This window comes from Centrocercus urophasianus, unplaced genomic scaffold (genome assembly GCF_019232065.1).
Source record: "Centrocercus urophasianus isolate 14NV4802_14NV808 unplaced genomic scaffold, USGS_Curo_1.0 seq_18, whole genome shotgun sequence".
In the NCBI taxonomy this organism is placed as follows: Eukaryota; Metazoa; Chordata; class Aves; order Galliformes; family Phasianidae; genus Centrocercus; species Centrocercus urophasianus.
In genome coordinates, this window is record NW_024884733.1 from 15,498,469 (window position 1) to 15,513,643 (window position 15,175).

Below are 15,175 nucleotides of genomic sequence, written 5' to 3' on the forward strand. Positions count from 1 at the left end.
TGCCAATTAATATACATTCATTTTCCCGCCATGAAGATGGTGGGCTTTGATTGCTAATTTTTGTTAAGGAAGTGTAGAAAGGATCTGAAAAAGAGTTAGAGAACATTTTCCCACAAAAGAACATGCACTGGTTAAGACTATTTTTATGGAAGATCTAACATCTCCCTTGGTAGCCCCATTATAATTTTCTACACCAAGTCCATCTCTTCACTTAGTATTCCAGCTGGGTGGAAGCTCAAGTTTTTGGATCTCTCCTGACAAGAACACCTGGCCAAGAGCTTTCCATGTCTGTCTGCTTGACTGACACAATGAGAGTCATTTTCTGCACCGTACTTGCATACCCATAGTTCTCCTTAAACAGCTATCATGTCCATGATACTAACTTTGGGGAAACAGCTTGTAAAATGTCTTCTAGGTTGTGTAAGACATTGTTTTCACTTTGATTGCCAACTGAACTTTCTGGCAGATGGCACCCAGGGACAACTGCCAGTGCACAGCACTTCAGAGAATCCAGATGTCTGCTTTTTCTGCCCAAGCCCAGTTTCACTGTCTCTGTGTAAACACCAGCCCAGGAAAAAAAAAAGAAAAAAAAAAAAAAGAAAAAAAAAAAAGGGGCAAAAAAAGGCTATAATTTATTTTCAGGATAATCTGTGTTGCAGAGCCTTGCTCCTAAACCTGATGTTTCCTGATTCTATAGGTTTTGAAACTTTGAGGTTCCAGAATTCAGCTAGACTTATATGAACAAAGACTTCTATCTTGCAGTTTAAAATTCCCACTGTGTTCCTGGTTCGTTTAACTAGTAGAGCTGTAACTATTCAGGGATACCAGTGTGTTTTGTAACTGAGTAGGGTGGCATCTTCGTGAGTCCATAATATTGAAACTCTCAGTCTTTGACTATGCAAGATTGTATCACTTAAATTTTGTCCAGTTATAATATTGGTCTTTGAAGATTACTATGACTAATTGGAGAGGAAAGGATTTTTTTTGTTGTTGTTTTTGTTTTTCCTCAGAATAACAGCTGTTTCTTTTACAGAATTGTGTGAAGTAGTCTGTATTTTAGCCAAATAAAGGTAACTGGCTTGGCCACTGAAAATTTGCGATCAGCACTGTCTTCTCTGCCAATATGTCTTTTCTAAACAAAAAGAAATATCACTTCCCTAAAAAAAAATTGTTAAGGTTTTTTAAAAATATAGCTTTTGTCCTAATAAAGTCTTTTATTTGTTGCTAACAGAACCCCAAAAGGTGCTAGAGATTCTCTTTTCCTGGTTTCTTTTTTTTTCTTCTACCCTTTTTACTCCCTTTCCCTCCCTCCTCTCCATCACTGTTGCCCTTCTGCTTTTCCCTTGTATGCCAGCCAGCTTTTAGTAATGTTCTTTGGTGATGAGAAGTATGATATTCAAAAGGCTCTGTCTATCCTCTCAGCTGGTGGTATGCAACACCTGCAGACACAAGAGTGTGATGATGTGGGGGAAAAAGAACAAGTTGAATCCTTCCTGCTATCATGAGTTGCCCTCCTCCTGTCTTGATGCCTGCTTTCCCTTGCAGTAGGAGTGTTTGTTTGCTGGGATTCAGACTGGCATGCAGCTGGGAGATGAATTCATTTTTAATTATAGCCCATACCTCTTCAGCACTTAAATGTGGTAGATAGAATCTAATATAAATTGGTGCAAAACTTGTTCTGCGTCTCACTCATATTCGTATTAGTTTACGATGAAGTAGATCCTGGGGTTTTGGAAGTGAGCACAGAGAAAAGGAAAGATTTCTATGATCAAAACCGCTGTCCAAATGGTGACACATTATCTCATACTCTTAGAGTTGCTGTTAATCTGACCTATTTGCAAAAGATACATCTGGTTATAAAATATCTATTTAGGAATGCATTCACAAAAATAGAAGAACCTGTGTTTTTGTTTCTTTTTAAGTGAATGATATGGTTTATTTGCACGTGAAACAGAGAATGGGCACACTGCCAGTTATTCTTATCCTGAGCTCGCAACTGGTGAAACTGAACTATTATTTATGCATACTTACTGTCTCCTCTATTCATGTCTGTTTTTTCTGTGCAGTGCTATCTCATTTGTCATAATGAGTTGTCTGACTTTCATAAGATGTTAGGCATGTCTCCATATTTATTAAAAATACTTTATTCTGCTCTTTGTTTTGAAATACGCTGAACTGGTTTCTAATTCTTGAGATGAGCTGCTCTTCCATTGTAAATTTTTAAGTGTATTTGTGTTAATCTAGATTGTTAGCTCCAATTCCTCACACCAAAAATGATTTATAAACACCTGATATTGAGCAAAATTAAAACACATGTGCTTGTAGCTTAAGAGTCATTTTTCAAGCAGCAAAGGCTTCCACAAGCAGGAAACCATCAGGTAGAAGTATCAGTGTTATTCAAACTTGTGATGCTGTCCTTGTGTTGGTTTTTAGCCTCAATTGTTTTGATTTTTCTATCACCAGGGTCCTCCAGGTCCTCCAGGTCTACCTGGTCCATCAGGAAAAAGAGGTCCTCGGGTGAGTAAAACAGCTATGTTCTTGTGTAGCTCCGCACAGGTCAGTATAATTAAGCTGGAGTTGGCATTTGTTTTTTTTTCAACTTCATTTGTGTGCCTATTAATTATGACAATGTATGATTTGGACATATGGCAAAGTAACTTTTTCTTCTGCTGTGAGCTTCCAGTGCAGTCAATTCTGTGTAGGGGCGCATACACACAGGGCACTGACATTCATGCCTATCTTTTATTGCTTGCAATATTAACTTTTTGGTATTTTCCATGCTGTCCCCATCTGCAACTAGGGTCAAGTTATTTGGTTTTGGAATGAGGAGTGAGCGATGCGTATCACTGTGCAGACAAGCAGGCAATGGATACAAAGTCAGCCATTACAAGACAAAAATTTTTCCCAATAATCTATTTTAGACTCTTGTGTTACAGCAGCTTGACAAAAGATGTGATAGGTAATGTAAGGATTTGCTGGGCTGTGGTATTTGGGGGTGTAAGTGGTTGCGGCTGGAACGCACTCAGCTAGCCAAATGGCAAGCGGGAAGCAAGGGAGCAGATTATACAAAAATCCCAGCAGATGTGTGGGAGTAGTGTTGAGTCAGCCTTTGAGGCACATTTAAACAAGCTGTCACTCCACGTTGCATTCAACATTTTGCTCTTTGCTGGCTATCAAAACCCGGTGTGGCTGGCTAGGAAAGTGCAGCCCTCCAAGGGACAGGAACTGATCTGGTACTTCAGGGTGGCTGGTGAAGAGGGACTGGATGAAATACATTTAAAAGTATAAAATGAAAACAATTTTTTCAAATCCATGTCTTCTTCACTTAATTTTCTTGTTTTGTTTTGTTTCCATATTGTCCTGCTAAAGAAAAGCTGGTGGTTTGTACAGCGTAGATCTTTATATTGAAAACTACAAGCTATGTCAGAAAACATGTCTTATAGTGTTGTATAAGGTGCCTGGAGGGGTAAGGAAATGACGAAGGTGAATATTTATCAGCAGTTATGACACAAACAGAGTTTAAAATGCATTCAAGAGCTGAGAAAGTATTTTAAGCAATTAATACATTTTTTTAAATGCCAGAGATCTGCTCAATACTGCAAGTAGAGTTAATGCAGAGACAAAAAATGTGTAAAACCCTGGTGATGCGAAGTTCATTTCCTCATTTATCAATCTGATCTGTGACTTCTGTCTACCACTGTGTGAGCTGCCCTTTGTGGTCTGAAAGTGTGACTGGAGGTGTCACAGGGGAGCAATGAAGTGCAGAGTGGCAGTGTCTGGGCCGCCTCCATGCTCCAAGCCCAGTCCTGATAGAGGTTAATGTGGGTTGGACACTTCCAGTGCCTGATTAATGATTATAGATTTCCATTAAAACCTCTTTTTCTGTGATAGAGCTAAGTCTGCATCTGACACATGGTTTTGAGTTTCATGTTTGTTTCTTGGCTTGTTCCAAGTTTCTCCAGAATAAACTTTCAGGAAATTCAGAATTAACCAGCAAGGAGGCCAAATTCCCTCAGTGCCTCCCATTTCACCAGGATGCCTTCGCAGCTCCGTGTTGCCACAGTGAAGGAAAGAGTAATGCCGAGTTTATCTTTTGTAAGAGCACTGAGTTTATGAGAGAGCTGAAACAGGATCTTTTCAGTTTGTGTGAAATTTTGGCCGTAGTGGATCCAGGAAGAGCTTTGCTGCTTACTTACCAGGGTTAGCTTTTCACCAGTTTGGTCCTTCAGTATTTGGAAGAAGAATAGCTGCTGACAGCCACTGCAGAAATATTTTCCCTAATGTACACTTTATCATGATTGAGGATTACTTAGCGTATTGCAAGAATGGACATTTATCCTGGGTAATGTTTCAGCTATCAGGTAAACTCAGTTCTGGTTAGCCATTCTATTCCTGGAATGGTTTCAGTTAAACTGTTCTGGCAACAAGTCCATTTTTTACACTGGCTGTGAGAGAATCTGAAGGGTTTCTATCTGTAATGATTTGTTTTGAGAAGGTGGAATACTTTGCTTTACATCCTCCCTTCAGTCAGTGAACACTATTCCAGTTTCTTATTTTGTAAATGATAGTTGAGTGCCTCCATGTGATTTCTCTGTGTTAATCCAGTGCCTCCAAGTTGTGCAGCTGCAGAGCTACATGCTGAATAACTGCTAAAGTTTGGGAATGCTTCACTTTAGTCTGTTAGGAGGCGGTGCTCATTTCTTGAGAATCTCTTGAAAGTCTCAACCACTACTTCCACAAGCAACAGCAAAATGATTCGCTGAACAAATGAGAAGTTTAGTGAATTGCTGAATAATCCTCCTCTCTCTGTTTCTATAGGGTATTCCAGGACCACATGGTAATCCAGGTTTGCCAGGATTGCCGGGTCCAAAGGTGAGTTAATTTATCCATGTTTCCATGTAAATAAGTGAACTTCTTAGTGGCTTTTTGGAAGCCATAGAATCACTTCCTGTAATAGAAGCAATAGGTTGTTTTCAGTATAGATGGAGACTGTTAACATAAGCAATTTTGAATTAAATATAATCAATCAAACAGAACTTAAAATCAAAACAAAATAGCAGTTTATCCAGGAATAAGGAAACTGTGCAGGATGGTGACTTGGAAACAAGTAGTCTGTGCTTCCCAAAGGACTTCATGTAAATCAGCCTAGCCTCTTAGATAAACTGGAATTTAAGGGAGAATAAACATTTAATTGATGCAACCTTTTGCCTTGATTAAGAATAACAACAGAAAAAGGAAATTGAATCATTCTCTATTAATTCCTTTTTCTGTTGGTGCCCAGTCTTTCATATTCAAATACTCTGATATTTCAGACGTTCACTCTTGATATGATACTTCAATCTGCAGCAAAAAATACTAGACCTGGAAGCTCAGAAAACCCTTCAAATCTGTGTCACGTAATGCCCTTTAAACAGACTTGACAGATTTGTGTAATTGCAGAATGCCTTCGACTCATATTTAGTTTGAACAATTTGATAGATAAGTTAGGAAAAAACAGCAGCAACCTTGATTTGTTTTAGTGCAATTCCTTGTGGCAGAAATCTGACTTGTCATGGCAGGTGTTAAAAAGCGCTTGAGGACATAAAAAGAAATTTAATAAAGCTTTCAGTGTTAAACACTGTGTAAAACTGAGTAACTCTATCTGGTATGTGCTCTTTAGTTAGTATCTGCTTTTATAGGAACAGTTGAACTCAGAGATTCACAGTTAATTGTTACATCATCTGTGCTGGCTCTATAATAATGCACATTATTAGGACAACTATTATAACCAGTGATTCCTAGGATTTGTCTAATAATGTGTTTTCCCACTCCATTGGGTCATAACCCTTAATGACTCTATAGCCATATCCATGAATTTAAGAATAGAAATGTATGTGCATATGCATGTGTATTTATACATATATGTATGTGTATATTTGTGTGTACACACATATATAAATATAAACCTATGTATAATATATATAAATATAAACCTATGTATAATATATATAAATATAAACCTATGTATAATATATATAAATATAAACCTATGCATAATACACATAAATATATACCTATGTATAATATATATAAATATAAACCTATGCATAATACACATAAATATATACCTATGTATAGATACACATGCACACATTTCAGTAGGTGGGTAACACTCTTCTTAATTTGTTAGGTTATAAATTATCCTTTCAGTACAAGTGCCTTCTGAAACTTTAAGTAGAAGCTACCTAGGTGCTCAACATGGATTGTCTATGAGCATCCATCTGACCTACACAGACTACATAAGCTAAAATTAAACGCACTTTGGATCTCAAAACATGTAGATAAGTTGCAACAATATTCTGTCACTGACTTAATGCAGCTTTGAAATTCATGCATTTTTCCCTTTTGTGTTGAAGCATCCTTATGCACTTGTTTGAGGCATGGAACGATGTTAGTTCATATTCTTCTCAGTGTTTCAGTTGATTTTCTCAGAGTACCAGATTCCATCCCTGAACACGTGCAAACAGTTCCCACCAATAGCTGAGCAACCTCAGCATTTAATTCCTGGTAAATGATTGGTAGGGATGTTAAAGTAATTAAAAAGTATTCATAAAGCTTGGCTGCATTTCTGGCTCTCTGGAAAAAGGATTAGTTCAAGAAAATCTGTCTTGTAGATTTTGGCACCATTCTAACTACACTGTAATGTTACATATATTAAATAACAACGTGCTTTATTTTTATCTTTGCATCTTGGTCTGTGGCTAAGTGTTCATCCACAACTGGTGCATAAGAATGGGCAGGTTTTCAGTTTATTTTTTCATTATTATTTTAACTAGTCAAGAGCTGATCACAACTTTATTTCCACTCTTAGTTTAATGTGCCAGCATTGGAAAATGGAAGCAGAAGACGAACTGGATTTTTTCAAGGAATGTAATAATTTGCCTTCCAAAATGCAAACAAATTGCTGAAAAATACTCAGATATCTCTTACCATGCTGAAGAACTGTGTTCTTTGTGGCCTGACACTCCAGTTTAACTCTACGTGTTCTGCTTAGAGGGAGTGCTTCAGAAGAACCCTTTCCAAGTGTTGGTGTAGGAATGTATTAATCTCGTGGATAGTCTCCTGGGGATGCCTATGAGAATAAAAGTGGTTGCTGAAAGCGGCTCGTTGGGAGAACTAGAGATTTGGGATAGAGATAAAAACTTATCAATCACTATAATGGATATAATAGTAGATAAATGTATAAATGATATAATTACATAGCCTTGTTGGGATGTGCCAGTCTGTGATAAGGAAAGCTAAGCTTTTGGTACAAGTGAACAGCAATAAACAGGCCTACTATGCAAAGGAATTGAAAATATAGTTGCATTGGAAATTGGGATAGCAGCATTCTCTGCTGATATTCATTTTGTGTTAGTTTGATATACGGAAATTTTATTGGTAAAGTACGAAACAGCATTTATATTCAGTTATAATTGTGAATACATGCACACTGACATATCTGTATCCCTAGACAATTTGTAAGTGAAAACTTGTAATTGAACGTTGTGACATAGAATTTAGAAAACAGATCTCCTTTTAGTGTGATTTATTGCATTTTGCCATGATTCACTGCAGTTTTTTGTCTGGTAACTTTTTTGCTGATACAGATAGTATATATGTATTTCCCTTTCTCTTGCTACAGCAGTAAAAACATATGCTTCCACATATATAATTTAAAAAGTCTCTTCCCTGTTGATATTAATAAGCTTAATTTCTCTGCAATAGGGCCCTAAAGGGGACCCAGGGTTCTCCCCAGGACAGGCAAAACGTGGAGAAAAGGTAACACTTAGTTATTGAAAAATGTTGAAGCCTTGTTATAACTCGTGTGACCATTAAACAAGGCAATGCTTTGTGTGCATTGCACTTCTGATGTGTTTTGACTCTTCTGAGAGACTGATCAGTGGAGATACAGGTGATGTAATGAACCACAGGTAAACAGGAAATACTACCCAAAGATGAAACATAATTATGTATTTTATTTTATTTGGGGAAATGACAAAGTACTGATTCCTGTTTTCTTTAGTATTGTGCATTAGTACAGACAGACAAAGTCTGACAAATGCACTCATCATTCTTTACAATATTGCAGTTAGTCAGTTTTCATTGTAGTTAGTCAGACTCTTGATACTAAGGTTTGCCCTCACATTTGATACTTTTTCACCTAGATCCTTGTAAACTTCTGTAGCCAAGTTAGCAGTTGTTCACTGTCTGCAAAATAGTTATATATGTATATATACATATATATATATATATAAACTTACATATATAAAATACATAGATACTTCGTTTGATTCTTCGTAGAAATTGTGGGCTTTTAGCTTGTGTCTATTTTTATATAACAAATCTACTGATGCTTACATATGAAAATTTTAAATGAAAGTGATAATGCTAAACATTTACTGGCATTCTAATGTGTTTCCATTCTTAGAATCACTTGTATTTATGCAAAATTTTATTAGGAGTATTTGCTGGTAGCTCAATTATGGAATGTTTATGCTGAGTAAAAAGAGATAGAAGTCCAGAACTTGATCTATCCACAATGAGTCAATCATTAGCTAATAACTTGTTTACTAACTGCTGTTGCATATGTAAAATATGCAATTAATTAATTAAAATTTGTTTTTATCAAACCCTAACATTCTTAAATATGTATTTTCAGTGTTAAAGAACTACTGAGCAGAATTCAGAAATATTTCAATTGATGCACTGATAAGAAACTTAATGCTGCTTTTGCAGAAATTGCAACATTATTTTAAGCCAGTCAGCTTGTACTTCTGGCAGCCTAACCAGTGTCATGGGCTATACCTGTCCCCTTGAAACTCAAGATATATTCATTGGCAGGAGCCCGAACTGCCATGGATATAGTATTGAACAGTCTAAATCTCACCCACATATAAGTATGAGCTATGAATAAATATATATAGCATGCATCTGTAATCAACAAATATCAGATTAGGCATTTTTATAGTTCTCACTGTTTTGAGTTCTTAAATTAAGCCCTGTTACCAGTTGGCAGCACTTGAGGAAATATAACCTTCTCAAGTTTTTTTAATTTAAGAAAAAATAACCTGTGCCCGATTTAAAAATAATAATCATCATCATCTTTTTTGTACTAAATGTTGGAGAGAAGATATGGCTTGCTACATGTTGGTAGCTCAGTACTGTGGTCCAATGCAACATTGATTCTAACTGTTGTTGTACAGGGTGATCCAGGTCCAATAGGCTTTTCAGGACCACCAGGGATGAAAGGCCAGAAGGTAAGTTCCTGTTTCCTATTTCACACAGCCCCTTCTGGCTCAATACTACAGCCAGAAAGAAGAAAGAATAGAAAGTATATGAGCTTTGCTTACTACTGGTACTGTCAAATATATAAGGTCAGAAGTCCATCGGTGCAAAACTTTTTCTCAAATACTAAGCAAACAAATTGTGGCAGGCACGGCATGCCCCTTCTGGTTGTATAGGTTTGCCTGCAAGTTACAGCCATTTTAAGATTGATTATATTCAATTTTCAGTCTTTTGCTTATTCTTCCTACCTTGTGTACTTTGCAGTATACAAAAAACTCTGTGAGATCATGTGTTCTTTTGCTGGTAGTACCTCTGCATTATTTTACTACTTTTCCAAATGTTTGCCTAAATTGCTAAATAGAAGCCTAGTGAAATAAGTTCCAATTTTGGGTGCTATTGTTTTTTTTTTGGTGTGAAAAAGTCAGATACAATATTCTGCATTAATAAAAGCATAAAAATTACAGCAGTCCTATGCATACAGGAAGGCAGAAGGCAAACAAACAATTTTGGAAAAGAAAACGGAATGATGTCACTAGAGAAAATGAGACAATCTTAAAAAATAAAAATTAAAAAAAAAAAGGGAGTAAATGCAGTTTATGTGGAAGGAGAGAATATCTGGCATGTCTAGTAGGCTGCTCTAGTTAGGCTGTGTTATAGACAAACTGGCAAAAATGAGCAACAAAGCTGGAGAAAAAGTGTTCTTATATACTATAATAAGACATTTCTGCTTTGCAAGTGTATGGAAAGTGAAATGGAAAACAGATAAAATAGTGGAATTTATAGTGTGTAACATTAAAGGCAGTTGTAAAGTGTCCATCAAAAGGATGGAATAAATTGTTAGAAAGATGGGCTCTGGTATTCACGGTCTTACCTTGACATATAAAGGAGAAGTATTACTTAAAGTCTTGCTTGTTCATGAATTAAAGATGAAATGGTTTTGCAATAAAACTCGTGTTCAGTATTATAAGACATCTTCATTTGACATTGTCTTGAGAATAAAAAATATGTGTATATACCATCTACTAATTCATTTCTAGAATTGACAGAAACAGTGAATGTGTGACCAGAAAAGGAAGCTGTCACTGAAGTAACGCCAGGAGGAGTGTGGAAACTTACTTGGCCAAACACATGAGGTCTCAGTTCTTGAATTGGGCAAACATGTAGCTGCAACAAGAATTTGCATCCCCCCTTCTAAGACCTAACCAATAAGTCTGGACATTGATAGATTTTGTTACTCACTTGAACTTGGGCAGCCTTGAGATTCCCTAAGTATTATGCTTTCTTCTTTCCTCAGGTTTATGGTTAGAAAACAAAGTAGTTTTTGTTTTAAAGCTCTTTATATGGGAAGCAGTCACTTGTTTTGGATTACAAGACTGATATTTAGGGGCAAGGAAATGAAAATCTCATGGCCATCATGCTCTCTTCCTGCCACAAGAATTCATTCCTTATCTGAGGGTAGAGACTCAGTGAAGAACTGGGATCGCTTGATCACTGGAAACTTTATGCTCTGTTTGCATGTTGTAAACGTCAGACACTAATCAGAACCATGTTTAACTTCTGCCTGACCCGCATTGCAAGAGCACCAGGTTTTGAACAGCACTGAACCTGTAAACAATAAAAGTATTTCATGCTTAATATTTTAATGACAAATTCAGAATTAGTTGCATCATTTTTCAATATATATAAATGGGTAAAGATGCTGTCATACTGGTAATTTTCTGTCAATTTATTGTGATCTTGGAAATCATTTTCAAAGGAATGTAATTAGAAATAGCTGTGAAGTCATCTAGATACAAGAATAAACTGCAGGATAAAAACAACTACTTCCATTTTTGTTCTGTAGCTCAGTGTTAATGGTAACTGACGTAGTGTTGAGGCAAATAACTTATTTCTGATCAATTTTCTCTTCCACTTAAAAAAGGAATATAAGAAAATCTTAATGAGAATTAATAGTGTCAAAAATTGTTTGATTTTTTTCAAAGATGGCTCATGTTGACATAAGCAGTTTCTTAAAAGTAATTGATAGCAAATGAGTCTACTATACTTCCAGACTTTCTTTTAATGATGTAACACAAGTTTGTGTTATTTTCATGAAAATTACTTTTTTCATACTGATTTTTGTTAGCGTCTTCCAGAAACAATGAAGTCCAGGGTTTGCTTTTTGTTCTGCAAACGCGGTATCCATTCCTAACTAACCGCGGTAATGGTGGCCATGGAGCTGCTCTGGGTGTACCGCAATGCCTGCTGCCCTCCGCTGGACAGGACTGCCTCGGCTGTGTCTGTGGATTATGTTCTGTTTAACAAGTTTTCTACTCAAAATTTTTCTGCTTCTGGACTTTGCCCAATGTTTTTTGGAGCTTATACAAAAATATGTTGCGGAAATTTGGGGCAATGTTGTATATTCTTTTCACTTCTTTGACCTGAGTAATTTTTGAGAAGCTGTATGCTTCTGGTTCTTTTCTGAATATGTTCAGTAGATCATGTTAGAAGTGTTTCTTAAAAAGATTCATTTTATAAAAAATAAAAAAAGTTTTTGAAGTGCTCAGTGCATTACGAAAATGTAGATAAACTGCTGCTTTGGATTATAACTAGAAATTGGTGTATTTCTTTCTGTGAAGCTGAGACTATAGTTTTTTGTTTGTTTTTGTTGTGAGATAGTAAAACAAAAGTATGTTAACAATCAGGACTTTGTGAACAGATAATTTTGATAGACCTTTTTCATTATACAGCATGTGTCAGAGTACGTATTTTTGTGTCTGCATGTAAACATGGCATTTCTCTTTCCTGTAACACAAGCTGCAAAACCAAGCTTTGCTCTGTTCAGGATAAGGATTTTGTTGCTGTGTTCTGAATTTGTTCTAGAATAAGCACAGAGAATTGCATGCTCATGAGTGTTTTGAGAGCTTGATTTTCAGGCATCTTCGAAGCAGAGAAATGGTGGCTGGAAACTTCAGAGTTAGTTTGCAGAGAATACTGTTTCCAAAGCACAAATCTTATCTTAAGCCATCTCTGACAGTGTAATCTTAAAATCAGCCCTTGAAAAACTTTCCTTATAGTAGTCCGGAGACTTTGCAAGGATGGAAATCCCCTCATTCTCTTCCCTCGACAAGAAGGGCCTGCTTTACCTCTGCAGACAGGCAGGTAGTTGCCTCTGACAGCTGGGTAACTGGAGTGGAGATTTATCAGCGTAAGGACGTTCTCCTATGTGCAGACACCACTTACTCTGGGCCCTTAGCTTCATTTTCAAACACTTAAATGACTTTAAGTGAATTAAGACTGTGCTAACTCTGAATAAGAATGTGTACTCTAAAATAAGAGTTCACTGCAATTTTCCTCAGGCAGAAGATGCTTTGGCATAGACAGATGCACACAGGTCAGCCCTTCTTCATCCCATAGTTCCTTGTCTTCCTTCTTTTGAATTTCTCCATGCAGCAGTCTTTTCTGCTAAACCCACCCACTTTAAAACTAGATTGTGACAGACTTTTCTGTGAGTGACTGCATGTATAGCATCACTTCCCTTGTGAAAGGGAAAAACTGAAATTATTGATTTTTGAGATATTTCTTCCAGCAACACCTATTTCATTTGGTCATTTAATCAGAAGAAGAGGACGAAATTCTGAAATTGGCAACGTTCATGAAATACATAATGGGGATTTAACAAAATTTATGGCCTTCTGAGACACAATTAGATGTGTGTTACTGACTTACACTGGCATCTTTAGTTCTGTTTATTAGTTTGATAAGAATTTCTGCTCTCAGATTACAAAATCAGAATATTTTGTAGCAATTTGTTAATCCACAATCAGATTAGCAGGTTTATCCAGGTTATCAATTACAGATTTAACTTTTTTTTTTTTTTTTTTTTTTCAACAGCAGTGCTGAGCTGCTTTCTCAGATGTGAGATAACATCAAAATTACTTGAGTCAAGTTACAGGACAGGACTGAAACCACAATGCCTTATAACTTTGCAAAGCGGCAATATCCCATGTGTGATTAGCACAATGAAAGGACACCTGCTTTGAGTTTAGAGAAAAGGAGGCCTTTGGGTTTCTTAAGGAATATCTCTCTTTTGGAACAAAATTACTTAATCCTATAACAGAAAAATTGCCTAACTTGTCATTTTCTTCTATTACCTAAAATTATCACTGAGTGAAGTTATTCTGTTCTTTAATCTTGTATATAATGACTAATTCAATACAGCAGCACACTTTTGGTTCAACAGAAGCTTATCCAAAATGTGAGGATGCCTGGCTCTCTGAAATGAGTTGCAGAATTCCTTATTGTGGGTCTGTTGCATCACTTTAAAGCTGTACTGGCTAAGAATGTCGTAGCCCAATGCAGCCAGATCTTCCATGTCATCCAAGACACTCCTACTATTCAATCACCATCTTAAAAACCAGTTTTGTGATAGATTTCTATGCAGAATAAGGAGTATTCTGTGGGGTTTTTTGTTTGGTTTTTTTTTTTTTTTTTAAGCTGCAGTTTTTGGGAACATGTTTATTTCCAGTACCTCTGAAAGAAATGTGCAGAACAAATACTTGGCCTGTGCATGATCATGCATTGTTACAGGTCAGCTTGCTTGGGTCTGCTTAGGTGAGTGTAAAGACCAAGAAGGTTTCTATTTCAGGTGTAGTGACGTGGATAGAATGTTCTAGGTGTATTTTTAATTCTTTATTTTCCTTTAAGAGCTAAATAATGGTTGAAATGATTGAAGTTTGACAGTATCATGATTCCAGCACCACAAGAAAGATTTCTGGGATGAGAAGCAGGCTATTCTCTTCACTGGTAGGAATTCTGTAAGGGCTAGAATTTATTCTAAGTTATTTTTTTATGAAAGAAATACTGTGTCCTGCAAGGTGCTCCTTCCTTGAGGATGTCTGGGATGAAACACGTTTGGATAACATGTTTTTTTTCTTGATAATGGGAAACTGGAGTGGGAAGAAGAAGTCTGTTTGTTTTTTTTGAAACTATATTTATATTATCTGTTTCTCTACCTGCAGGGTCATAAAGGTTTTATGGGACTTCAAGGGCCAAGGGGTGAGCAGGTAAGTAAAGAAAACACAGTTGACCGTACTCTTTAGATGAGCATTTCATGTTGGAAGAATGCATAATTCAATATGAATACTCAGTACAGGCAATCAGTGTAAATTGCCAACTGCTTAAGGGTTCAGATTGCATAATGATCAGTGTGGTGAAGAACGGCCTAGATGAAACAGAAAAGACCAACTTATTTATCTTCAACTACCATGCTAGCTTGGCAGAAATTGTGAAATTTTAGAGCTACTGTTTAGATTCTCCCAAGCAGTCTACTAATTTATTGCACTTTTAGTCTTCTAGTATGTTGCAAATGAAGTGTTTATTCAGTGCCTTTTCTCACCTCCATGTAGTTCAACCTTTTGCAGCAACTAATTGCTGAATATGTAGTGTTATCAAGAGCAAGGCACCTAGCAGCAGAATAAGTGGAACCATGATTTCCCTTCTGGGCAACAATCAGAAGGAAATGACAACAATAACAGAAGATAGACACTGGAAAAGAGATTTAAAAAAAAACAAACAACCATAAGTATCATGCATAACAGTAATATGCTCTTTCCATAAATATTTTCGCAGTGAGTGGTGATTTTCGTTACAGACCCAAAGACATTTTACTGTGATGGCTGTAGTAGATGGTTGCAGTGAGAGAAAAATTCATTGTTAACTGCAGGACAATAATGTCTCAAACTTTAAGGAGTTAGTGGGGAAGTTTCCATGCTAGTTTCCGTGGAGGGAAAAAGGTGCAACCTGCATTGAAAAATAATTCTGCTTGCTATTTGCGCAGTCAAGCATGAGTTCTTTTTGAAGTTCAGTTCAATTCAAGAATGTGAAAATT

The 15,175-nt window shown here is 36.5% G+C and overlaps 1 protein-coding gene across 3 annotated transcripts in view; it reads left to right on the forward strand.

The window, feature by feature from the left end:
• Positions 1-15,175, forward strand: part of COL24A1 (collagen type XXIV alpha 1 chain) — a 116,592-nt gene that overhangs the window by 17,069 nt on the left and 84,348 nt on the right. For all 3 annotated transcript variants that reach the window (XM_042819281.1, XM_042819283.1, XM_042819282.1), the window contains exons 4-8: positions 2,464-2,517; positions 4,819-4,872; positions 7,747-7,800; positions 9,225-9,278; positions 14,307-14,351. In XM_042819281.1, coding sequence (XP_042675215.1) covers positions 2,464-2,517; positions 4,819-4,872; positions 7,747-7,800; positions 9,225-9,278; positions 14,307-14,351 — 261 coding nt within the window. The remainder of the gene's footprint in view (positions 1-2,463; positions 2,518-4,818; positions 4,873-7,746; positions 7,801-9,224; positions 9,279-14,306; positions 14,352-15,175) is intronic.